The sequence below is a fragment of the Kogia breviceps genome, chromosome 15, assembly GCF_026419965.1.
Source record: "Kogia breviceps isolate mKogBre1 chromosome 15, mKogBre1 haplotype 1, whole genome shotgun sequence".
Lineage (NCBI taxonomy): Eukaryota > Metazoa > Chordata > Mammalia > Artiodactyla > Physeteridae > Kogia > Kogia breviceps.
The window spans coordinates 78,769,201-78,795,753 of NC_081324.1; the positions used below are offsets into that span (position 1 = coordinate 78,769,201).

The window sequence follows — 26,553 nt, forward strand, 5'->3', positions numbered from 1 at the left end:
CGAGCTGCCGGTTTTGAAATATAGCAAAGATGCCAGGTGACACGGGACATGGGTGCTTCTTGTGTCTCCTGGGTGAGGGCAGCGCAAGCGGGCCTTCCGCTGGCTCATTCTTGGGGAGAAAAGTCCTTCAGGCCACTCCGGCAGGATATATGTTTTCCCCTTGGAATTGCCACCACTGAATCAGGTCAGACACAAAGTTCTCAAAATCTCTCCTGACTCTGAGATGAGACTATGGTTCAGGCAGCCAATTTTTGTCAAGACACGCGCTGCTCCTCCCCCTCTTCCGGGCGGAGGGAGGGTAATGAACCTTGGTCTCAAGGATCGTTAAACTGCAATATATAATCACCTCCATCCTGAGTCTCTGTACAACCCTCCCAGTGTCTGGTTTCTTGGGAGGCCACAGCTCGGCCTCATCAGTCTTTATTGCTACCTGCTGCTGCCACGCTCACGAATCAGGCTTCTGACTCAGCCTCAGGGCACAGGAGGCCGGGCCCTCGACTGAGGGTCAGCTACCTGTCGCTGTGTCTCCAGGACAAAGAACAGGAGTTGCTTGGAGAAGAGATGAGAAGAGGGCACGGTGAGATGGGACAGGTGAGGGCATGCTGTCTTTCAAACACCTGGTGAAGGACAATATTTCATAAGATCGGGGCCTCGTATCACACTCCAGCTGGTGCCACTGGTGCCAAGGTGGGGATGTCCGGGTATCATCAGTCACTTGTTGGCTTTTGTAGCTGCTGCCCTGAAGTGCTCAACCTCCCACCCCCAGGCAGCTAATAAACTCCCAGAAAACTGCAGGTGGCAAAAGCCCCCCCATCATTCCTCACCTTCTACCAAAGATGTTCAGGATGACACCTCTTGGCCGCATTCTGCAGCTGCCTGGCCCCCACAGGAATGGCTACCCCCTGGCACAGTGGGTCCCCTAAATATCAGCACCAGAGTCCGGCGGGGTAACAGTTTGCTGGCCAGCATGGGTGCTGATCGCTGAGCAAGCTCAACGCTCTGGTGAACAAGAGTCATCCTTGGAGCAAGGCTGGCCCCCACCATACAACCCCTCAACTAAGCAAGGGTGCCAGAGAGAGACCTTGAACAAGTTGAGCTCCCTACTTGTTGAACAAGCAAGTTCCAGTGGAGACAGCATTGCCATTTCACACCCCAGCACTGCAGCCCGGTGGATTCAGAATGACTGCAAACTCTACCTCCTTCCTGGCCTGTGACCTCGGGCCAGTTACTGAAATCTCTCAGCCCCAGTTTCTTCATCTGTAAAACGGGGATCAAAACAGTACCCACCTGATGGAGGACTGTGAAGCTTAAACAAAATAATAGAAGTACATTGCCTCTCCTGAACTGATGATGCTTGGGACATTGTCAACACCCAATAAATGCCAACTGCTATTACACCATAATCTTCATCATTGTTACAAGCTATCCCATCACATAACGTACAGCAATAGCTCCCCTTTATTGAGATTCAGTGCTCTAAGCTCTGGTCCCTGTGCTAGGAAATTTACATGACTTCCTCACTTTGTCCTCACTACATCCCTGCCGGGTAGAAACAGGCCCACGGGGTTCAGTGATGTGCCCAAAGATATGGCAGCCACCACTTAGTTGCTATAAACCCCAAATCACTTCTGCCAGCCAGTAATGAATGGTGATGTAGGTGGCATTTTGTTTTTCATTCTGAAGAAGCTTCTTAATAGGGATCATAGAGGCTACCTAAGTCAGCTGGGATCAGAGATGCCCTCCAAGGAGCCAAAGACACACAGCTTATTGGACCAAAAATGGTCCATGGGTGGAGGGCATCCAATCAGATACCACAGAGGTAACATGGCATGCATGAACACAGCATGGAATAAATAAATACAGCGAGGATGGAGAGGTAAGTCCGTGGTTCTCTACTTCTCTGGGAAACAGGTTCACTCCTGAGTCAGCATCTTCCGCACTGAGCAGCGGAGCCTAATACCTTATGTTTTGTCCATAGCTAACCTTAGAGACAGATTCCTCAGAAGCCAGGGCTCCTTCTACTCCCCTCCCTCCCCCCATCTGTCTCCCCCAGGCCAAGGAAGGAGGGTGAGCCTCAAGGAGGTAAGTGCTTCTCGCAGCCCATCCCAGGTGGCTAGGCACCCCAAGGGTCCAAGACTCGGCCACTCTGCAGCTGGGCTCTTCCTAATGCTGACTCCAGGCATTTCCATCAGGGGTAACAAGATGCAGGATCTCCACCCTTCACAGCACAGCCACAGCCAGAGCCGGCTGTGACAAACGGGCGGACAGACTCAAGACCGGCAGGGACACAGCCTCAGAGGCTCCCTTGGCTGGGTCGTGGGAGGAAGGCTGGCGCTGGGGCCCAGAGGCAGGAAGTTCTCCTCTGCGACTCCGAGTGACATGAGATCGGGGCTGCTGGAAGCATGGAGGAGCCGGCGCCAGCAGCCACGCTCTCCCAACAGCCTCGGCCTGGAGACTCCCAAATCAGCATTCTAAGTAAGCGAGTCAAAAGATCTGCCTAGGAAAAGCCACTTTGCAAACTCACTGGGCAAGCCTTAGGGTTTCTAAGCTCTGGAATGGACCTGCGTGGAGTCTCTTATGGTACAGTTGGGGAAACTGAAACCCAGAGACAGGAAGACGGGATGCAGGTTAGATTTGCATTTGGATTCAAAATCTACAACATGGGCGAGATCACTCGCCTTTTGGAGCCTCAGTTTCCTGATCTGTAACACGGGAATGACGATGTCTGCCTCAAAGAATGCAGTGAATCTTAACTGTGACAATGCAGCTGATGTGCTCAGTAGGGACAAAGGTCATACAGACAATTGGTGACAACACTGAGACTGCAGCAAAGAGAGTCTCATTTCCTGATCTGGAGCCTAGTCCAACAGGCTGCCTCTGTTTCTATCATTTGTTAGGATCAAAGAAACTGGGACTGGTCCATAGGGGTCCAGCCAATATTTGGGTTACACACTTGTTCCCCCACTGAGACTCAAATGCTGTCTTTCTCCTTCCTGGGAGATCAGAGAGCAACCTCTCTGCATACAAGGACCAGGACTGTCCAAAGAGACAATAGTGCTTCTAGGGCATCTTAGTATCAGGAGCTAATTTTAATTCGGGACTTTGCTCCTGCCCACAGGCAAGTAGAGAAGCCTCTCCTCTCCTCTCCTCTCCGATGCAGATGGGGCAGGCATGAAAAGTGGGGAGCTATGGTGAATCCCTGCAAAACTCTTTGGCAGAAGCAGAGGTCCGAACGTGCAAGTCTGCGGGTTGTGGTGGGTTTTTTTTTTAAATTTTTTTTCAGCAAGCTGGAAATGTTTCTACTCTGGCCGGAATTAAAGTGCAGGGCTATGGTCAAGCCCTCTGAGGCGGCCACGCTGACGTTGACTCACGGGATGGCGATGCTTGAAGGAAGCAGCCACCCAGCATGATGCCAAGGTAAATTCCAAGCACTCTTAGGGCCGTAAGGAAGTGGGGAGTGTGAACTGAAAGGCATTTAGCCACAGCCTCAAAATTAACCATACAGCCAGAGGATGGAAATGCTACTAGGCTAAGGAGCCACAAAACATCAGAAAAACAGCTATCATTTTTCAGGCACTTACTCTGTGCCAACTACGGTGCAGACACCTTGACAAATATGAGCTGATCTAGTCTTCACAACCACCTAAGACGTGAAGCTGTTGTTATTCCCATTTCACAGATTAAGGAAACTGAGGCTCAGAGAGGCTCTTGACTTGCTCGAGGTCCGCACACTGCTCAAAAGTAACAGAACTGGGACTTTAACCCAGGCAGCTCCCTCCAGGGCCGTGACACCCTGCCCCACCCTGCTGTCATTGTGCATAGGATATGTCATCCCCTTTTTTCTCGTCCAGGCTCACCACGCAGCCCTCTGACTGCCACGCAGGCCCACCCACCGTCATGGAGTGTCTCTAGTCTCTCTGACAGTGATTTCTCTTGACAGATTGATAAATTGGCCTTCTGGCGTTGACGTGTGTCATGAGTGCTATTTTAGTTTGCTTGATTCAGGGCCTCTACCCTCTGGGCACTGAGATAAGCCAGGCTCTGGAACTTACCCTAACTGATGTCCACACAAGTCTCTTCTGGTACCAGACCCCCCACTGATCCCTGCAGTGGATTCATGAGACACATCTGTGGCTTGTAAACTGAGTTCACGGTTCTGCCCCAGGGCCAACCATCCAGCTGTGCTAAGGCAGAGGTTCTGAACCCCACAGTCTTGACACCGGACATTTATGTTGGATGTTACGTGTGCAGTTTTCCAGGGAGAAAATTAATAGATTGCATCCAATTCTTAAAGGGCCCATGGCCTCCCTAAAAAAAGTTTTAAAACCCTGATGTAAAGGTAAAGAATAGAACCCCACATTTAGAGAAAGGTATCCCACTGGATATTTGAGGAACTTGGTTATCAAATCAGGCATGATAGATAAGCTTGTATACTCTGGAGTGAGAAAGAATCAGGTTCAAATCCTGACTCAACTACTCCATAGCTGTGTGACTTTAGGCAATTCTTTGATGTCCCTGGGCCTCAGTTTCCTCATCTACACAATGGGAATAATCCATCTGTACCAGTGATTATTGCAAGAACTAAATGATATCACACGTGTGGGTGAGTAGCACACACTGGTGCTCAGTAAACATCACTTATCATTTATCAGAGCATCAACACGGGGACACTGTCTGGCTGTATTAAGGGCAAGGGGTTATTTCCTACAAATTCTAGCATCCCCTCCTCTTCCTGAGTTCCCAGGCAATAAAGCTTTTGCCTTGGCTGGCGGACTGCTTCAGCTTTTTTCAGGGGCTCCCCTCTGACCACATCTGTGCCTGTTCAGCAAAAGGGGCCTCTAGGCAGAGAAGACTAAACGCCTTCTGAGACCTCAGCTCTTGATCACCAGAAAGTTCCATTTCCTCTCCCGGGAATAACCGCTTTGCTGCAAAATTCAGGGGAGCAGAATGTAGGCCGCTGCAGGCCACGCTCCGCCCAGTCTGAACCCAAATCCATCTTTGAGATGTAAAGGTTATGCGCATTGACCCGCGGCGGGGGAGAAAATTACAAACTTGAATCAGAGATGCCTTATCCACAGTGGCCAGGAAAAATCCTGTGACCGGACTGCTGAGAAGCAGAGGAGAGAAAAGGCTCATGCCTACACACCCGCAGGCCAGAAAAGAGGAGGCACGTGGGACCAATGACAACAGCCTCCCAGTTATAACCCCCTTCTCTCCGAAACCACCCCCAGGGGCATGAGGGGCGCGGGTGGAGGCGGCAGGCGGACCGCGGATGAGGCGTGTTCCGCGCGCATTTCCAGAGTATTTTCGAGGAAGGAAAAGAAGAGGGCGGAGGGCAGCAGACGCAGCAGCTGGGGACTTACTTGAGGAGAAGTTGGCCTCGGAGTGGACGGGAGGGGTGGAGGGCAGGAAGGGCGCGTGTCCCACGAAGAAGGAGCGGAGGGAGCGCTCGGACAGCAGCGGGGAGCGCTGCTGGGAGGGGATATTCTCACAGCTGCCCACACTGCTGTGGATCTTGAGGTTCAACGGCTTGCTTTTCTTCTTGGCTCTGAAAGGGAGACAGAAAAAAGAAGAGAGGGAAATGCATCCCTAAGCACACACAGTGAGAGCAGGGGGACCCAATCTCCTTAGCGTGGCACCCAGTAACCACTCCCCACCTCCATCTGGCCCTGCCACCCTCTCCGGTTCCCTCCCACTGGGCTCCAGCCATGTATTTTGTGCTGCTTCTTACCTCCAACCCTTGGCTTATGCTCTTCCCACGGCCTGGGAAACCCTCCCCTTCTTTGTTGGGTCAAGGCCCCATATGCTTTTTTACAACTCTGGTGTCCTCTCCTCCAGGAAGCCTTCCTTGACACCCCAGTCCATCCCAACCAGGGTTGAGTGTTCTTCCTACAGGAAGCCTTCCCTGATACTCCCCCTTTCCTCCTAGCTTGGGTTGGTGTTCCTCCTCCATCCTCCTAAAATATTCTCTATATATCTCTGTGGCTGCACTTCCCTATATTTTCCAAATTTGTTCTTTTAGGCTCTGTTTCCCAAGTGGACTGAGGGTCTTTGAGGCCAGTGACTCTGTATTATTCGTTTCTCCGTCTTTGGCAACCAGCACAGAGCCTGGCACACAGTAGGTGCTCACGGAATGTTTATTAAATGATCGATCTGGATGAAGACGGCCACTCATAACGCTGCATTTTAATTCTCCGTCTTCCAGGCCTGACTGTGAGCTCCTTGAGGGTCGGAACCTGTGGTTTTTGTTGATGGAGCTCTCAGCCTCTAGCTCGGCCCCAGCGGAATAGAATGCACCTCTTGGGCCGGTTCTGAAACATTTCTCCCTTTCCCCAGGAGTTTAGGTGATCAGCTGAAGAGAGTTCGGTTCAAAATTAACCTCACCGCCTTCCCCCCAACCCCGAACTCCCCCAGTGCCCTGTTCAGGTGTGGCTAGGAGTTGGGCGCCCTCTTGTGGCCAAAGCAAACCTGCCTCGCAAATGTTCACAGATCCGGACGGAGGGCCCAGGAACGCGTGTTCATCTAAGACTAGAGCCTCCCACACAGGCAGCCTAAAAGTCACCCTCTCCAGGAGGTCTGCTGCCCCTCAGCTTTAAGGAGTTGAAGTGTGCCTGCAGAGTTGCCCCCTCCCCCAGCGCCTGCGCGGGCAGCCCCGCTCCCCGTCCCTGTGGGGTCTTCTAGGCCCAGGAAGACGCCTCCTGCTAGAGCAGCACGCGCTGGCAGGCTCACCCCCAACCGTGGCTGGAGAAGATCAGGCAACGGGGGTGGCGGCATTTCATTCCACGCGAGCGAGCGTCCAGTGGTGGAGGGTCACAAAGGCATCTACACAGAGGGAGTGCAATGTAGGCTTTGGGCTCAGGGAGTCTGGAGCCTGGGTCCTGACTGTGACCTCAGGAAAGTGATCTCACCTTCTCGTGCCTCCGTGTCCTCACCTGGACGATGGCGGAAACCACAGCACCTACCTAAGAAGGATGGATGACGATTCTACGGGATCACGTGCTTGGCCCGGGGCCCAGCACAGAATGAGGGTTCAGGTGACCTGATGTTAACATCACTATGACCAGGTTAAACTGGCTGTCTGTATAGCAGGGGCTTAACCTTGAAGAAGCCAGAAACTGAAGCCAAGCCGTGTTTTTCACCTGAAACATCCAGCAGCTCCCTCAACCCACCACGACCCGTGGCAGATGGAGAGGATGCAGTCAAACCCTGCAGCAATAGGTACCACGATGATCTCCCAGACACAGAGGGCAGCCTTGAGGCACTGGGCCACTAAGCGATGAGGCCAGACCCCTTGTACAAGAAGAACCAAGTCTATATGTAAAATGGACCACTAATAAGGACCTACTGTATAGCCCAGGGAACTCTTCCCAATACCCTGTAATGACCTATATGGGAAAGGAATCTGAAAAAGAGTGGATGTATGTATATGTGTAACTGATTCACTTTGCTGTACAGCAGAAAACAGCACGACACTGTAAATCAACTATACTTCAATAAAACTTTTTTTAATAAAATAAAATAAAAAGAAGCAAGTCTAACCCAGCACAGGTGTAATAGTAACTCAATGCTGCTTCACTCATGGCCACAGACGGAGCAGAGAAGGGGTGTGTATACATAAATGTTAGCTGGACAGATGGATGGATGGGTGGGTGGATGGGTGGGTGGATAGAGGGGAAAAGGGTGAAAAGTGGAAGGATGGAATGAATGAAAGACAGAGAGGATGAGAAGATGAAAGGATGGGGAACGGGAGGATGGATGGATGGATGGAAGGGTGAAAAGGTCAAAGGATGAAAGGGTGATGGATGGATGGACGTAATGAAGGAGGAGGGGATGGTAGGATGGAAAGATGGATAGAAAGAAGGGAGGAAGAGAAGATAGGAAGAAGAGAAAGCGGAAGGAAATTCTATATCGCTTCCCACCTACCAAGGAAGTCTTTGTAGACAGGATGTAGGATTCACCTTTACCATCTGTGCTCATTACCCAGACATGCTTGGAGGGGAAAACAGACACAATCGACTGTGTCTGATGACATGACTGTGAGTAAAATTTACGGGATATTTTGCAGTATATCCTGCAGATGCAGTTAAAAAGAACATCCTCTCCATGATCTTCACAGGATATTAGATATCTATTACATAAATGTATTTTCTGGAAATGGGGCCAATTCCCGGGAAAGCAGCAAAATGAAACACTGGCACGGGCAGCTCCATCCTCTGGGGCTGTATCAGCACTGGGTGGACATGCCGCTTTCTGGAAGGGCTCTCTGACATGGCAGGCTGGACCACAAACTGTGCCTAGGAAAATGTGCTTGTTTGACCAGGTACAGCAAAGGCCTAGTCCAATGTTGGCATCTAGAAAATTCTTCCAACCTTCCTGATTTGCATAGCATATCTGAATGAAAAGGATGCTGAGAATTCTCACCTCTCCACATTGGTTCATTACTTTCCATCTGCAGCCCACAGTTCTGGACCAAGCCACCTTCCTCCCTCACCTAAGCAACTGCCACTGCTACCTCTTAAAATTCTAATCCCACTTTTGTTTTCCTTTGCTTTGTTTTCTTTGTATTGAGGTAAAATTCACATAAAGTTAACCATTTTAAAGTGAACAACTCAGTAGCATTAAGTATTCACAATGCTGTGCAAACACTACCTCTATTTAGCCCCCCAAATATTTTCCTCATCCCCAAAGAAAACCCTCTACCCATGAAACCATTACTCTCCAGTCCCCTTTGCTCCAGCCCCTGGCAATCACTAATGTTTTCCGTCTCTAAGGATTTGCCTATTCCAGGTATTTCATATAAATGGAATGAATCATCCAATATGTGACCTTTTACATCTGGCTTCTTTCACTTAGCATCATGTTTTTGAGGTTCATCCATGTTGTAGCATGTATCAAAACATCATTCCTTTTAATGGTTGAATAACACCATCTGACTTTTAATTCTTTACAATGTATTTTCTACCCAGCAGTTAAAGTGATGTTTAAAAATGGTACATTGTATCATGTCACCCTCGGCTTAAAAACTTCCAAAGGTTTTCCATTGTTCTCCCTTCCCATGGCTTACAAAAGCTTCATAGCACCCTCAACACCCTCTCTCCAACTTCTTTACCATCACCTTGTCACCCTCTGACTCTGGTCATCGCCCTGGTCCTTGACCACACCAAGCTGTCATCCACCTCAGGGCCTTTGCACATGCTGTCCCTCTGCCTGGGGCGCTATTCCCCATGCTGTTAGTGGAGACCTACTCACCTTTAGGCATCACTTCCTCAGAGACACTATCCCCAATCCTCAGAACTAGTCAGATCTCTAGGCTACATGTGCTCCCAGCACTATGTGAATTCTGCATTTACTTATGTGGTTACTGAATGTCTGTCTTCCCCATGGCCTGTGCCCCCCCCACACACACACACACAAGGGAAGAATCTGTATCCCCAGCACCTAACACAAAGCAGGCACGCCACAGTGGCAGAGACAAGATCAGATGCCGGGTCCACAGACTCCCAACCACGTCCATGTGCCCCAGCTCAGGCTAGGACCTGACATCCTCCATCGGGGGGCGGGGGGGGCGGCGGAATTCTAAAGGACCGTGTCCCAGTTTCGATCTGTGAGTCAGGAGGACTGTTTATCAGCATCTTCCCAGTTAATTCCCAAATATGGGCTCCTTGAGGGCGGAGATGCATCTTATTTCTTTCGCCAGCCTCTGGCCACTTCCGTCTGGACCTGGCAGACAGCTCCGCACTCATAAGGCTCCTGATCGATGCCCACTTGCCAGCTAGCCTCTCAGAGCCTTCATCACAAAGGTTGCCAAGGGAAGTCCCAGACTGATGCTTAGGCTTTGCACCGTTTCCTCCCCAAAGTCTGCTGGATTTTGAGCTAAGCCGAGCCGCTGGCTCACACAGCCCCTCAGCTTCCTCAAGTGTGGGGTTGCGTCCCCTTGCACTTGAAAGCCTTCACCAGCCAAACCCCTCAGCATATCATTAACGGGGTCTGGGGCATCTGGCCCTGCCGATTGGCAGGAAATGACAGGGCTGGGAACAGGCAGGCTCCTGGCAGGCATGGCAGGAGGACAGGCACAAACACACATTCTCACACGCCACCCTGGGTAGCAAAGTGCTAATCCAGTGGCCACTTCCCCAAACAGGAAAAAAATGCCTGCTGGTCTAACCCAGAGCTGCGTGAGCTGCCCCGCCCTCTCCAACTGGGCCATTTAAATCCTTTGCAGTTGGCCTGATCTGATTACACAAGAGGACAGCTCCAGGAAAGACCCTTTTCAAAACCAAAGAATAACACCAGTTCTTGGGTGAGAAGGGGTGGAGGTGGGGGGAGTACTTAGGGGCCCTCGGCTCAGCTGCTCGAGCCTGGGGAAGGAGGAGGTTTGGAAAAGCCTAACACTGGGAGGATGTTTACTGAGAAGCCATTGTCGTCCTTGGCCACAGGCAACAACCCTCATTTCTGGCCTAGGCAAGCCCAGAGCATGGCAAGAATCAAGAGGGGTCCTGGCAAAAAAAGGAGCACTGATGAGTCAGTCAAACAGAAGCTGCATTTCTCCAGGTGTGGAGGAAAGGCAATGCTTTTAGATGAGAAGTGGATGCCATTTTTGTATTTTAAAAGTTGAAATTTGAGGGCTTCCCTGGTGGCGCAGTGGTTGAGAGTCCGCCTGCCGATGCAGGGGACGCGGGTTCGTGCCCCGGTCCGGGAAGATCCCACATGCCGCGGAGCAGCTGGGCCCGTGAGCCATGGCCACTGAGCTTGAGCGTCCGGAGCCTGTGCTCCGCAGCGGGAGAGGCCACAGCAGTGAGAGGCCCGCGTACCGCAAAAAAAAAAAAAAAAGTTGAAATTTGAAATATTGATTTTGTACACCAAATCCATAATTTCATGCAGTTATTTCACAGTATACAGCCTTATGCAAAATACACTACGAACAATTACAAGAAGAAGAAGAAAAGGAAAAGAAAGAAGGAGAAAGAAAAGAAAAAGAGGAAGAAGGAGATGAGGAAGAACAAAGGAGATGGAGGAAGAGACATTGACTGAAAAAAACATGTCAAGTAAATTCTAGTCTAGGTCCCACCAGAGTGGCTAAAAGAGAGTTGACAGCACCAGATGTTGGCAAGGATGCAGAGCAACCAGAATTCTCATAAAATTCTGGTGAGATTGTGAATGGGTACAACCATTTGGAAAAACAATTTGACAGTATCTACTGAAACTGAACATATGCTCTGACCCAACAATTTCACCCCAGGGTATTATGTCCTTAACCAAAATGACCGCCCAAGTCCACAGAATGACCTGTGTAAGAATATTCATGCCCATGTCATTCATATGGGCAAACACTGAGAAAAATCTTAATGTCCATCAATAGTAGTATGGATAAACACATCGCAGTATACTCATTTATCTGACAGCTGCACGACAATGAAAAAGAGGAAACTATTGCTATACTACAAGATGGCTGAGTCTCAAAGATACAGTGTTGGGCCAAAGAAGCCAGCCACAAAACAGTTCTATGTTATATGAGGCCACTATGATTCCATTTACATTGAGTTCAAGAACAGGCAAAACTAATCTATGGTGAGAGACCCCAGAAGAGTGATTTCTTTGGGGAGGTTACTGACTGGGAGGGGAACCAAGAATCCTCTGGGGGGGGGGGCTGGACATGTCCTCTGTTTTGACTGGGTGACGGTCACCTGGGTGGATTGATAAATAAAAATGCATCAAACTGTACACAAAAATTGTGCACTTTACTTCTGAATTAAACTTATGCCTTACAAAAAGTTTTTTAAAACAACAGTAAAAAGAACAAACAACCCAATTAAAAAGTGAGATTAAAATTTAAAGATTTGAATTGACATTTCTCCAGAGAAGATATACAAATGACCAACAAGCCCATAAAAAGATGTTCAGCATTACTAGTCATTAGGGAAATGCAAATCAAAACCACGAGATAGGGCTTCCCTGGTGGCGCAGTGGTTGAGAGCCCGCCTGCCGATGCAGGGGACGCGGGTTCGTGCCCCGGTCCGGGAAGATCCCACGTGCCGCGGAGCGGCTGGGCCCGTGAGCCATGGCCGCTGAGCCTGCGCGTCCGGAGCCTGTGCTCCGCAAAGGGAGAGGCCACAACAGTGAGAGGCCCGCGTACCACAAAAAAAAAAAAAAAAAAAACCACGAGATGTCACTTCACACCCACTAAGATGTCCATAATCAAGAAGTCAAAAAATAATAAGTGGTGGTGAGGATGTGGAGAAATTGGAACTCTTTTCCATCACTGGTGGGAATGTGCTGCAGCCACTGTGGAAAACAGTCTGATGGTTCATTCCTCAACAAGATAAACATGGAATTACTATCTGACCCAGCAATTCTACTCCTAGCTATATACCTAAAAGAATTGAGAACAAGGTTCAAACAAAAACTGTACACAATGTTTAAAGCAGCATTATTCACAATAATCCAAAGGTGGAAACAACTCTCATGTCCATCAAAAAATGAATGGATAAACCAATTGTGGTCTATGCAGACAATGGAACATTATTCACTATTATGAAGTACTGATTCATGCTACAATGTAGATGAACCTCAAAAACATGAGCTAAGTGAAAAAAACCACATTCAAAGGCCACATATGATGATTCCATTTATATGAAATATCCAGAATAGGCAAATCTATAGAGACGAAAAGCAGATTAGTGGTTGCCCAGGGCTGGGGGCAGGAGGGAGAATGGGAAATGACTGTTTAATGGGTCTGGGGTTTCCATTTGAGGTGATGGAAAAGTTGTAGAACTGGATAGTGGTGATAGTTGCACAAGGTTATAAATGTACTTAATGCCATTGAATTGTACACTTTAAAATGGTAAATTTTATAGGATGGATAAAGAACAGGGTCCTACTATATAGTACAGGGAACTATATTCAATATCCTGTGATAAACCATAATGGAAAAGTATATGAAAAAGAATATATATGTATAACTGAGTCATTTTGCTGTACAGCAAATATTAAACACAACATTGTAAATCAACTATACTTCAATAAAATTTAAAATAAAAATGGTAAATGTTGTGCTATGTGTATTTTACTATAATTAGAAAAAAATAATAGCAATAAAAAATCATAGCGATACAGGAAGCATATTTCTCCCCCTTCCTAGCTGTGTGACCTTCATCAAGTCACTTAACCTCTCTGAGCATCAATGTCCTCACCTGTAAAAATGCCTAATAATGCCTCTACCTCACAGGGTTGTATGAAGATCCAATGAAATAATGGACTTCAACGCCTCACAGAGTGCCTGGCACCTGAGCTAGGGAGCTCTTCTCACATTTGCCCCTTGCCAAGAAATTTCTTTTCCTCTAGACACAGACTGAGGCTCCTTATAGGCAAAGTCTGTCCCATGTGCAAGAAGGTCAGGACTCAAGGTCAAGAGAAGATGGATAAGTATCCAAGAAGAGGACCAAAGAATTCCTCTTCACCCTGGACTTCTTGCCTCGGGAGAAGCACAGGAAGGTCTGAGGACCACACTGACCCATCTCTGGGGTGATGACACCAGACGGGGGAGGCATGAACCTTCCTGGAAGAAGGGAAGTTACAAAAGGATTTTCAAAGGCATCCAGAGAAAAGGCTCAGCGAGGAATGCTTGCTCAAGGCAGCCCCTTCCCTCCACTGTGTTCTTCCTAGGACCCCTCTAAGCTCTCACCATCAGTGCCTATTATATGCTAAGGGAATCCCTTGGCACCACTCAGATTAATTTTATCACTAAAAGAAGAGAAACACCCACTGCCTCTGACAGAGCAGTCACTAGGGAATGGACTTGAGACTGGTTACTTTATGAAATTCTTATTCTAGTGGTATATTAATTTCCTCATTTGCTCTCTAGAATATTCTAGAACTGGAATATAAGCCCCATCTCAATCTTGTTCACCAATGTGAATGCCTGACACATAGTGCCCCCGAAACTATATTCTGGATGAATGCACAAGCGAATATTATCACCAAGCCTCATGGGCGGTTCCATTTTACAGATGAAGTAACTGAGTCCAGAGAGCACCAGGATTCAAACTCAATTTGTCCAAAGCCAGAGCCCAGATCCCCACAACTACATGTGACAGCGTCCCAGTCCAGCACCAGGGAGGGGGTTTTCCCCAAAGCTCAGGATCCTGGACCCAGACATCTTCATCATGTACTAGAAGTTAGGATTCAAGGGTTCTCTAAAGGAGACACATGTGGGTTCCTTCCCACCTCGGTCACACAGAGATCTGGACTGGGGAACAGATTCTTGCAAAAACCAAAGCAGAGTTTCCCCAAAGTCTAAAACAGCACTGCTAAGGTGCCAGAGAAGAGAGGCCGCCTGCCTCTGTCCCACCAAGCCCAGCTCCCAAGACACAGGATCTGGCTTGGGAGAAAGATGGTTCCCAGGTCATGGAATCTGGTTTGGGGGTAAATGTGGCTCTTAGGAGTGATCCAAGTAACCTCCAAGGGACCTCTGAAGTGTGCAGGCTGGTTTTCTGTGGATGAGGACAGCAGACAATACAATAATGTGCTCATCAAGGCCTGGGAGTCAAACAGCCCTGGATGGAGGTCCCACTCCCCCGTGCTGGCTGTGTGGTCTTGGACAAGTTGCTTCCCCATTCTGAGCCTTTCTCCTTGTTTTTCAGAGGGCTATCACCACGGTGTGGAAAGGATCACACACGATTAAAAGGGATCTGTGAGGTGTGAGGCCCAGCACCATCCTTTGGGTATGAATCTGTATTGTTTCCAGTCAATTTCCTACTTCATGAAGGCACGTGAAGTCAACTCTGTTTTCCTTGTCTCGTTTTACCTCAAATGAGCTCTACCTCAGCTCCTCCATGTCTTCACTCTCCTAGAACCCTATCATATCTTCTCTCTGGCACATCCTTAAAGGCTCGGCTCGAGGATGACCAGCTCTGAGCCCTCCAGAACCATCTGCCTCTATGTTGCCATCAACAGCTCAGCACATGCATCTGTGTCATGCCCTGAACACTTACTGCAGTCCGGACACCAGCCCTGCACACACAGTAACTCATGTGATCCTCCCCACAGCCCTGTGGAGAAGGTTCTACGGTCATACCCATTTTACAGATGGGAAAACTAAAGCTCACACAGATGATATGGCACTTGGTTGCAAATTCGGCACAGGCCACCCAAGCACACTCTAAGTGCAATGCACTGTGTTAGACACCACGGGGCATAAAAAGGAGCCCAACCTCTGTTCTCAGCAGCCCCACCTTGTGTATCACTTCTGCACCAGTACAGACCTGGCCAGAAAACAGGAGTGTGCTCCACACCTGCTTTATGGCTGTGGGTATCTCTCCAAAGCACAGCAGGAATCTCAAATTCAGGTGTGACCCACCAAAAATTGTCTTTCACTGGAAGGAGGCCATCCAGGCTGCCTTGTACCCTGGCTGGGTGTGCAAAATGTAAGAAACCCTGAGTTATGCCTGGGGCATTGTTCTCCTTTGGTACCCTGGGAAGCTGCCTGCTGGTCTGAACTGGGTAGATCCAGGCAGATTCTTCTAGTCCAGAGGTTGACAAACTATGGGCCAAAGGTGGGCCAAATCCAGCTCTCAGCCTGTTCTTGTAAATAAAGTTTTACTGGAACGCACCCATGCCCATTCATTACACATTGTCTGTTAATTCTTTAGCTTGACAGCTGCAGAGTTAGTTGCAGCACAGACTGTATGGCCCACAAAGGGGCCCTTTACCGAAAAAGTTTGCCAACCCTTGTTCTAGACTCCCTGTCCACAGATGTTAATCACAAAAAAAAATAAAATAAAAAAATCCTGACAAGAACCAGAGTCTGCTTGGGATTTATTTCCCTCAAGTGACAGCATCTCTCTTGACCTTTGCATCTAAATAATGAACACTCTGCCTTCCTACTCCCTTCTCTCCCTGTGGCCCAGTCATGGTGGCCTGAATCATCCAGGGTCAGGCAATGGCCACATCCCTGAGTGGTAAGACTAAAGCCCTTTGCCTAAATCTGTGTTGTTCTATACAGTAGCCATAGCCACACATGGCTACTAAAATTTAAATTCAGTAAGATAAAATTTTAAATTCTGTTCATCAGTCTCTAATTGCCACAATTTAAATGCCCAAAAGTCACACGTGGCTGCTGGCTACCATGTAGGACACAGCAGAGGCAACACATTTCCATCGCCACCGAAACTTCTTTTGGACTCTGCTGCTCTAAACAACCCTGTTCCCGGCATTACAGGGTGAGGTGATCACTGTTGTGCTATCAGAGCATCTGCTCCGTCCCGTCTCTCTCTCCTCTCTGATTTTCACCCTTCCTCTCCCAATAGTAAAATTAACTGCTTCACAAAAGGACTGGAAATAGCTAAAACATGCATCATAGGGGGCTGGTCCATTAAATGGTATTAAACGGTGACTCCATTTGATGGAGCTGAGCAGGGATTGAAAAGAATCGGGATGGCGAAAACACCAACATTTATTAAGTGAAGAAAAAGACAATTAGGTGCAGATAATTACTGTTTGATTTCACTTATGCGACACACCTAGAACAGCCGAATTCATAGAGTCAGAGCGTACAGTGGTCAATGCCAGGGGCCGGGAGGTGAGGGTGGGGTGGGGAGGGGAAATGGGGAGTCAGTGTTTAATGGGGACAGAGTTTCAGTTTAGGAAGGTGTGAAATTCGGGAGATGGATGTTGGTGAGAGCTGCACAGCACTGTGGACGTCCTCAGTGCCACTGAACTGTACACTTAAATATGGCTAGGGTAGTACGTTTTATACTATGTGACTTTTACCACAATAAAGAAACATTAAAAAATAATAAATAAATAACCAATGTATACAGTATGACCTCATTTGTGTCTTTAAAAGATATATATTAGGGCTTCCCTGGTGGCGCAGTGGTTAAGAATCCGCCTGCCAATGCAGGGGACATGGGTTCGAGCCCTGGTCCGGGAAGATCCCACATGCCGCGGAGCAACTAAGCCCGTGCGCCACAACTACTGAGCCTGCGCTCTAGAGCCCGTGAGCCACAACTACTGAAGCCTGTGCACCTAGATCCCGTGCTCCGCAACAAGAGAAGCCACCTCAATGAGAAGCTCATGCACCGCAACGAAGAGTAGCCCCTGCTCGCCGCAACTAGAGAAAGTCCGTGCGCAGCAATGAAGACCCGATGCAACCCACAATAAATAAATAAATTTTTTTAATTTAAAAAAATGATATATTAATGAAAAACATGAATCCAATAAATATTCCTAGAACAATGAGGTGCTGGACGCTAGCAATGAAGGAGGCAGACAAGAGCCACGCTTTCCCTGGGCTGGTACCCTGGTGAGGGTACAGACAAACAGATGAAACAATAAGGGAATACTGCTTACTAATAAGAGCTACATGGAGAATTAAAATCAGAGGATGTAGTGACCGGGTGGTAGCGCCTCCCTGGGGACATGGCATCTAGGCTGAGACCTGCATGTCGAGGAGAAGCCAGACTTACAAAGATCTAGAGGGAGAGGGGACCAGGCAGTGAGGGAAGGTCAAGGCCAGGACAGGTCACCTCACAGTGAGGGAAGACATAAGTGACAGCGGGGCCACTGTAAGGAGAGGGGGTTTGCTTGTCAGAGCGACGGGAACCTGCTGGAGAGGTTTAAGAACAAAGGTGATGAACTCTGATTCTGCTCTTAAGAGATCGCTCTGCCCGGTGAGTAGAGAGAGTTGACCGGTGGTGGAAGCAAGAATGGGATGAGGGGACCCGGACAGGAGGCTGTCGGAGGCCTCCAGGCAAAAGATGGTGGCGCCTTGGACCGAGGTCTCAGTCACGGAGGTGGAGGGAGAGGAGGTATTTGGGACTCAGCTCTCGCAGGACTCGCTGGCCAATTCAACGTGAGGAAGGTGCGAGGAGGAGACGGGAGATGCTTCCTAAGTCGGTGTGTCATACAGACCCCCAGTCCCAGACGGATACACTCACGTCTAAGGTTATACAAGAGGCAGTTGGCAGCCCGGGATTTCCAGAGTAGGTACTTTGTTACTTTTAGACTTTGCTTTGCCCTTTGAACTTAGTAACAGGAGTATCCTTTTATAATAATAAAAGATCATCTTTAAATGGCATACTGTATTTTTTGCTTGAATTTCTCCTCTTTGTTTCATTGAAATGAAAAAGAAAACTCTAGAAAACAGAGGTATGGGCATGGAATTGTTACTTAATATTTCAATGATGTTTCATTATTTTTTCAAATTTTAAACTGAAGATCAAATTTGAGATGGGTTTTTGTTTCCCAAATGGCTGGTACCAGTCAACTGGTAACTGGTTATCTCAGATTTAGTTGACAGATATTAAAATGTGGTAGTTTATAGATTCCTAGAAATTAAACATATATATGTTTAATTATACAATATTATGTTTTTATACAATAATAATTGTATATAATATTATATAAATTGTATGGATGGTGTGTATTTGTATATTATATATTATACAAAATTAAACATATATGTTTATACTCTTTATATTTTATGTATGATATATAATTAAACATATATGTATACTTTTATATCTTTATATATTACATTTGATATGTAACTAAACATATATGCATACTTTTGTATCTTTATATATTATATATAATTAAATGAATACATTATATATAAATATATATGTTATATACAAACATATATATATATATAAATATGCACTTGAAAAACATAAAATGTCTTAAGCACAGATACACAGTATTTTTTTTTTTAATGTTCAACTTTGCTCAGTAACAGATCAGCTCTCAATATCCAACAGACTTTCTACTAAGACTTGATTTCGGGAAAGAGCAAACTGTCCTCATACACACATTCCCCTCCCATCGACTAAGACACGCTTCAGATCCGGGATGAGTACAGGAGACAAAAGAGTGATCGGGAGAGGAAAGGAAAGAAGTTCCGGTTGCAGAGGTCGGCAAACTTCCGGTAAACAGCCAGAGAGTAAATATCTCTGGCTTCACAAGCCCTATGCTCTCTGTTGCAATTACTCAACTCTGCCCTTGTAGCGCAAGCTCAGTCACAGACAACAGGTGAGTGAGTGGGCAGGGCATGTTCCAATAAAGCTATCCGTAAAAATAGGCCCTGGGCCAAATGTGGGCCGCAGCTTGCCCACCCCTGTCCTAGCAGGGTCTGGACTTACCTGAAGGGAGGAAAATGGAAACAAACCAGCCCTTTGGTTTGTTTCACCCTTGAATCCCACTCACCATTGTCTGGCTCAGCCCAGGAGCTTGCCACCCTGCCACCTGGACTTCATTTGGTGTTTTTCCTTTCTTCATCCCAACCCCACCCCTCCTGGGCCTAGCTGGGTCTTGTCATAGATCCTAGACATTGCTTCAAGCTCCAGCCGCAGTTCTGGAATACACATCTGGTTTTCTAATTATCTGATGAACGTGGACCTCTCCCACCCACCTGGAAGCACCAGAAGGACAGAGAGACAGGGACCATGTCTGACTTGCTCTTTGTGGATCCCCGGGGCCCAGGCCGGGGCCTGGCATATAGTAAGAGCTCAGTTAATGAAATGAGTGTCTGAAAGTCCAAGTGAGCCCACTGTCTCATCACCTGAATGTTCGGGGGCTCCTCCTGAAAGTGAGTTGGGGGCAGGGGTAGCTTTCCAGTGCACTCACTTTGCCTTGATGCCAGGGGTCGGGGGGCACCAGGCTGGCACCCACCCTACATATTTATTTCTAGTAGGAGGCGTTTGATGCATGGGGTGGCTGTGGGAGTAGTTAGCCTGCAGGAAAGGTAAGAGCCCGAATCAGCCACCGGGGGAGTGGGGGGGTGGGCAGGGTTTGAGTTCCAGTACTCATGGGACTGCTGATGTCAGCACTAAGATTGGTCTCGCTGAGATGCTGTGGGTCAGACGCTGTGTCCCGTACACATTATCTCATTGGACTTGGAACGATTATTACCCGCATTTTGCAGTGAAGGTAACTGGGGTTCTCCACAGCTAATGCACCCAAGACACAACTCAGTAAAGGCTCAGAGTGTGATCACAGATTTAACTGACTTCAAAGCCAATTCCTAATTGCTCTGTCAATTCCACTGCAAGAGCTGATGGCATATATTCCCATTTTACAGCAGTGCCTGTGCAGACCTGGAGCTGTCCAAGTTGTTGATTTCAGGGCTGGCCAGCGACAACCAGTTCTACACTTGCAAACTGGGCATCTTGCTGGTCTCGGCCAGTTTTTGACCTGGACACGGACAACATTGCTTCTGCCCCACGGAATAACCCAGAAGCCCACGGCTCCCTCTCCAGCCTCCCCCACCCCATCTGAGCTCATCCAGACGGCGATCCTCAATTCTGCCTTCCAGGCCTGATCTGCGCCGGCATCCAGGCCCACTGATTTTCCTGCATCCCTGTGATTAGGAACTAATCTTATATTTTTGTTCCCCAACCCATAAATCAGTTACAGACCAAATATTTACACAGGCCATCATTTCCGACCAAACCAAGGCTCATGACAGCCCTCATTATTAAAAAGGATGACTGATTTTAGGCAGAGATTTCACAGGCATGTGGCTGGATGTTTTCTTTTAGGTTTCCTTCCTCCTCCCCTGGCCTGAAGAAAAGACAATTTCCAAGATAAACTGGTACAAAGGTCTGCTCTTGCTGTCTCCTTGGGGCCAGTAGGATGTGGGCAGGCTTGCATAAGCCCCAAAAGTGATGGCTGCTGTTGGCTTCTTCTCCCTTCTCTCGGCCTCCCCCTGGGCAGGGAATCATTTAACTAAACATCCCCTAAAATCAGAAACCCTAAAGGAGACAGAGAGGGAAAGGGTCAGGAAGGGGAAACTCGGCAGCATTACTACCCTCAGTCGTGACACCCACCCTACTGGGCGTAGTGTGGCCTGTCCAGGGTGACCCGGAGGCGGGCCACGTGCGAAGTTGTTAATATTGCTGGGTGGGGAAGAAGGAGGCCGAGTTCCTGACCCGGCTCTGTCATTACTTCGCAAGTCACTACGGCCTTTGAGGCTGCTTCCCTCTCCTTTCAAAGCAGGGATTTGCTAAGTGGACTCTGTCCGTTTGCAGTCCAGGTGTCTTGGCTCTCATCGTGAGAGCTGCCATTCATTAAGCCCTTACTATGAGCCTAGCCTAGTGCTAAGCACTTTATAGGTATTAGCTCATTTTAGTCTTTAAGATGCGCATCATCCACTCCAGATGAAGAAACAGAGGGTCAGAGAGGCTAAGCCACTCACCTGAGGTCACACAGCATGTAAGGGACAGAGGCCAAGACTTGAAATTTGTTGTCTGACCTCAATGCTCTTGGTCCTAAAATACACTGCAGCCTCCCTAAGACCTGAATTTGCTTGGGACACGGAGGCATGTTGTCACATTGATTCTTAACACCCTGATATCTCCCCGTGAAAGCATGTGGGGTCAGCGTCCTAAGCAAAGGCAGAATTGACAATTGTCTGCCCAGTGGTGAGCCAGCAAAGAGCCTTCTCTCTGCAAAGTGAGAGGTCAGCTGAAAATGTTTCTTCAGGGAAACCGTGAGTATTTTGCCTCCTATGGAACTCTTCAAAGAAGCTTCCTTAACCCTGGGAAAATTAATTGGGAGTGAATCTTTACAGACACGCCTAAAAAGCACATATTTCAGTCTGGTGGCTCTATGAGATCCACATTGAAATGCGTCCATCAGAGTCTGTGAGACAGACAGCAGCATGTGCCAGCTCTGAGGGCTTGGGAAGGATTCAGACAGTACAGGGGCTGGCTGGGTACTCGGGGCCAGCCACTTAACCTCAGCAGGCTCTCAGCCTCTCCACTCGTAAAATGAGGGCTTAGGGAAGATCATCCTTAAAAGCTCCTCTGTCCTCACTGTGATGGTTCTGTGATGCTGCCCTCTTTCCTCCAGACTTATGGCGTGACCTTGGGCGGGTCAGAATCTGTGATTCTTCGAGCCTTCTTATTTATATTGTGAGATAACCTCTCCAGACCCCCGTCTGCCCCTTGCTTCTGTGGGGGGGCAAATGAGTCAGCGTGAGCACTGTGAAACCTCAGTGGTATGATCCCGGCGGTGCGGAAGTTCCAAGAAGTCATGACTTTACTATGGTGACTCTAAGAAGAACGTCTGAAACATTTTCCCTGTGAGTTTGAACACTGTTGTCTGAAATCAGCGTTTTGTTTTGCTTTTCATACCAAGGCCTTCCACCGGATTTCAACTTTTGCATCCAACAGTGACTTGTTATGATACAAAGCGTGTCCACGGGGGATCAAATAATACAGAGGGCGGGCCCACCGGGGACTGTAACTTAGTGTCCTTGCTCACGGATTTCTTCCTGCTCAGCACAACTCAGGTATTTAATCTTAGTCAATGGCCTGTCTGGCTGCTTTGCAGTGGACATTTGATAGTGACCACCCAGCACTCACTATTCCCCCCCCAACTTTTGGGGGGAATTCTCTCTCCTCCGTGCACAATCTTGTTGGGGGTATCAGCCAGGGGATAGACGTTGCCCATCCCTAGTCACCAGGTGCCAAATCAGGCCCATTGGAATCTCTCTGGGGAACGTGAATCTTGAATAGCGTGACACATAATGGAAAAAAATTTTGAAGCTCGGTTGATCTACTGGTGGTTCACCCCTAAAACAACCTTTCAAGTCATTCCTCCTACTTAGAGCCTCCAAGACACCCTGGATCCTGCTCCTTTCTGAGCTTTCCAGTGGATCCTGAGAGCTCTCCCAGAATCTTCCATGTAGGTAGGTCCATTCTCTGCTTATGTCAGCCAGGGCTGGCTTCCATTGTTTGCAATCCAAGAGCCCTAGTGCATCCTTGAGAGAGACCACGAAAGCTGAGTTTCTATTTTTCACTATGTCAGACTCTTGACTCCAGAGTTTCTCAAATCCCTTGGGCTGGGGCCCAGACATCTGTGTGTTAACAAGCTTTCCAAAGCCACCTCCACACTCCTGAGAACCACTGCCTTGCCTGGTAATTCCACATCAAAGACAGTGGTCTGTACTGTTACTGGCAGGTGTGGCACAGGCTAACTCTCTGAAATAAAGGACCATTCACTTTGCTAGCATCTGCTCAGGCTCTCCAAGAACCAGAATTCAAGGCCTGAGAGTTTAGGCCAGGCCAGGGCTGGAAGAAAGCTATCACCAAAAAGACACTCTCCAGGACAGCCACAGGGACACAACTGCAAAAGGCACACAGCCCATCTCTGCTGCAAGCACTGAAGGCTCAGGCTTCACCACCTTCGCCATCAGAAAAGACCAGTATTTATGTCAAACCTGAGGCACAGCAGGGTCAGCCCTATTTAGTGGGTCCCCATTGGAGTAGATACAGAGAGCAAAGCAGGAAATGTCTTAATAAGGGAGTGATTTAATAAAACACGATGCAGCCACACTTCAGAATACTATGCAGTCATTAAAAAGAATGAGGTAGGACTTCCCTGGTGGTGCAGTGGTTAAGAATCAGCCTGCCAATGCAGGGCACATGGGTTCAAGCCCTGGTCTGGGAAGATCCCACATGCCACGGAGCAACTGAGCCTGTGTGCCAAAACTACTGACTGAGCCTACGCTCTCGAGCCTGTGAGCCACAACTACCGAGCCCACGTGCCACAACTACTGACGCTCATGAGCCTGGAGCCCGTGCTCCACAACAAGAGAAGCCACCGCAATGAGAAGCCCGCGCACCGCAACAAAGAGTAGCCCTTGCTCACTGCAACTAGAGAAAGCCCACGCGCAGCAATGAAGACCCAACACAGCCATAAATAAATAAATACATAAATTTTATTTTACCTTTTTTAAAAAAAGGGGCTTCCCTGGTGGCGCAGTGGTTGAGAGTCCGCCTGCCGATGCAGGGGACACGGGTTCGTGCCCCGGTCTGGGAAGATCCCACATGCCGCGGAGCAGCTGGGCCCGTGAGCCATGGCCACTGAGCTTGCGCATCCGGAGCCTGTGCTCCGCAATGGGAGAGGCCACAACAGTGAGAGGCTCACGTATCGCAAAAAAAAAAAAAAAAAAAAAAAAAGAATGAGGTAGCTGTATAGCCAGGATCAACAAACTTTTTCTACAAGGGCCAGATAGTAAATACTACAGACTTTGCAGGCCAGGGTGTCTCCATTGCAACTGCTCAACTCTGCCAGTGATGCACAAAAGCCATCCTGGGCAACACATAAACACATGCGCAAGGCTGTGTCCCAATAAAACTTTATTTACAAAAACAAGCAGTGGGCCAGATTTGGCCCAGAGCCCTGGTTTGCCGACTCCTGTTCTCCACAAGCAGATGTGGAAAACTCCAAGACACACTTATTTATAAAGAAAACTAACTGCCCAGCAACATGTCTAGTGTGAGCTCATCTCTACAGATATAAATATATATACATAAATATGTATAGATACATTTGCATAATGTTTGAATATATTTACTATCTATTCCTGTGATGTATTTAAGGTCATAGAATAAGAACCGGAAGAAAGGAATGGGAGTAACAGAGTTGGAGAAACTCCCATATTTGACTATCTATGTGAAGCTTTTACAGTGAAGATGCTTACTGTGAGTGTAATGTGTAATTTGGAAGGAGGGAGGGAAGAGAAGAAGGAAGTTTGGAGAGAGGAGGAGAGGGAGGGAAGAATGAAGGGGCAGAAGAAGGAAGGAAAAGAAAAAAAGCAAAGGAGGAAGAAAAGAGATAGGGAAGGACAGAAGGAAAGCTGCGTTCCAATAAAACTTTCTTTATAAAACCAGGCAGTGGGCCAGATTTGGTCCACAGGTCACAGTTTTGTGACCTCTGGCCTAGGAGGGCAGAGTCATGACAGTTTTGTTCATCGCTACATCTATAGTGTCTAGAACAGACCTTGGCACACAGTAAGAGCTGAAGAAATAGTATTTGGAAGAATGAATGAAACCCAGCCTTTCCCTATTAACCTAGAAAACTATTACCCTAAGCCCTTGACATGAGCAGATATAAAGGGAATTTGGCTGTGTGTTACTCATTTAAATGTCTTGAACTAACTGCTACCAGCATACAGGTTAATTAAATGGCAGAGATCTTAAAAAAATAATAATTCAGTTCTTATTCTCACATTACCACATCAAAGGGGTCTCGCTCTGTGGCACTGGGCTGGCTTCAAAAAAGAGAAACACGACTATGGCTTCTGCTCTACATCTAGAGACCTGTTCTCCAGTTCCCGCCAGGCCCAAAAGCTGGTCTGCAGTCACGCAGGTCCCCAGATCTGCAGGCAGATGTTTCCATCTCCAAGGAAACTGCATCTCTAAATGCCAGGCAGTGTTTTCCAACCACAGGCAAACAGATTCTGATTCAGACGAAAATCTGCAAACCTTCTCTCAAAAATAGGAACAGGGCTTCAAGGGGGGTGGGCGCCGACATGGGATGACAAAGCCACAAAGGTGACTTTCAAAAGAATCAGGGCTGTATTTTTGAGGGGATGGGAGAAGAGATGGGAAGCTGTGCAAGTGGATTTTTAAAGTAGCAAGACAATTGCTGCACTTTTGGACACTCTGTTCTGCAGTGCCCTGGAATCAAGGGCGATTGGCGTCTCAACTGGCAGATTAGGGGAGCGATGTCAAGTACAGTCTTTAAGTCTTTGGGAAATGACTCAACCTGGTGTCTCACTGCTACGAAGAAAGATTGCAGCACTAGACACTGAGTCACTGGCCCTCACCTTAAGCCAAAGGCACCTGGGAAACTAAATAAGAGGCTCCCCTCTTCCTCCTGAATATGCAAACTCACCAGCCCATTGGGTTCTGCTGCCTTCAGTGTGACTGCAGCATCAAGATGAATTACGTATTGGAGAGGTTTGGCAGATTGACAGAGATAGACAGCTGCCCACCAAAGGCCGTGCTGGGTGCAAAGAGAGCCATCACATCAAGATGTTGCAAAAGGCCCTCTCCTGCCCCCTGTTTGCTTTGGTACAGAATCCCTAAGCTATATGGCTGTCTCCATCACTATCTGCAGGGTCCATCCCAGATCGCTTGTGGATGCACAAGCAACCAGGAAGATAGCACATGTCATGAGCTAAGCCATGAGCTGCAAATTAAATTGAGGAGCAGAAGTAAAATTCAAGGTAGTAAAAAGGGTTACCACCTCTTTGGGGGCCTCCCCATGCTCAGCACTGGGATAAACATTTCCCCTACATTACCTCCAATCTTTACAGCCCATGTAAGAGACAGAGGACCGTGTCCCCATTTTATAGGTGAGGAAACTGAGGCTCAGAGAATGGAAGCTGCTTGCCCAAGGGCCCACAGAGGTGGCACTCCACCCAGACCCTGCTGGCTGCAAGTCTGTGTTCCTTCACCTCTGCAAGGTGCTATTGCTACAACCAGGCTGGTTGGGGGCTCAAGAGAAGGAGAGATGATGAATGTGGATCGAAAGAGAGTATGGAACAAAAAGACAAACAATCCAGTTATAAAATGGACAAAAGACTTGAATAGGTGTTTCTCCAAAGAAGATCTACAAATGGCGGCCAACAAAAACATAAAAGGATGCTCAAACTGGTCATTAGCCAAATGCAAATTAAAACCACAATGAGATACCACTTCATACCCGATAGGGTGGCTAAAATTTTTAAAAAGGAAAATAACAAGTGTTGGCAAGGATGTG

General features: G+C 48.0%; 1 protein-coding gene across 4 annotated transcripts in view; it reads right to left on the minus strand.

Annotated features, from left to right (window-relative positions):
* The window catches only part of KSR2 (kinase suppressor of ras 2), a 410,583-nt gene that overhangs the window by 178,699 nt on the left and 205,331 nt on the right, over positions 1 to 26,553 (minus strand). For all 4 annotated transcript variants that reach the window (XM_067015445.1, XM_067015448.1, XM_067015444.1 and 1 more), the window contains one exon: positions 5,364 to 5,548. In XM_067015445.1, the coding sequence (XP_066871546.1) occupies positions 5,364 to 5,548 (185 nt within the window). The remainder of the gene's footprint in view (positions 1 to 5,363; positions 5,549 to 26,553) is intronic.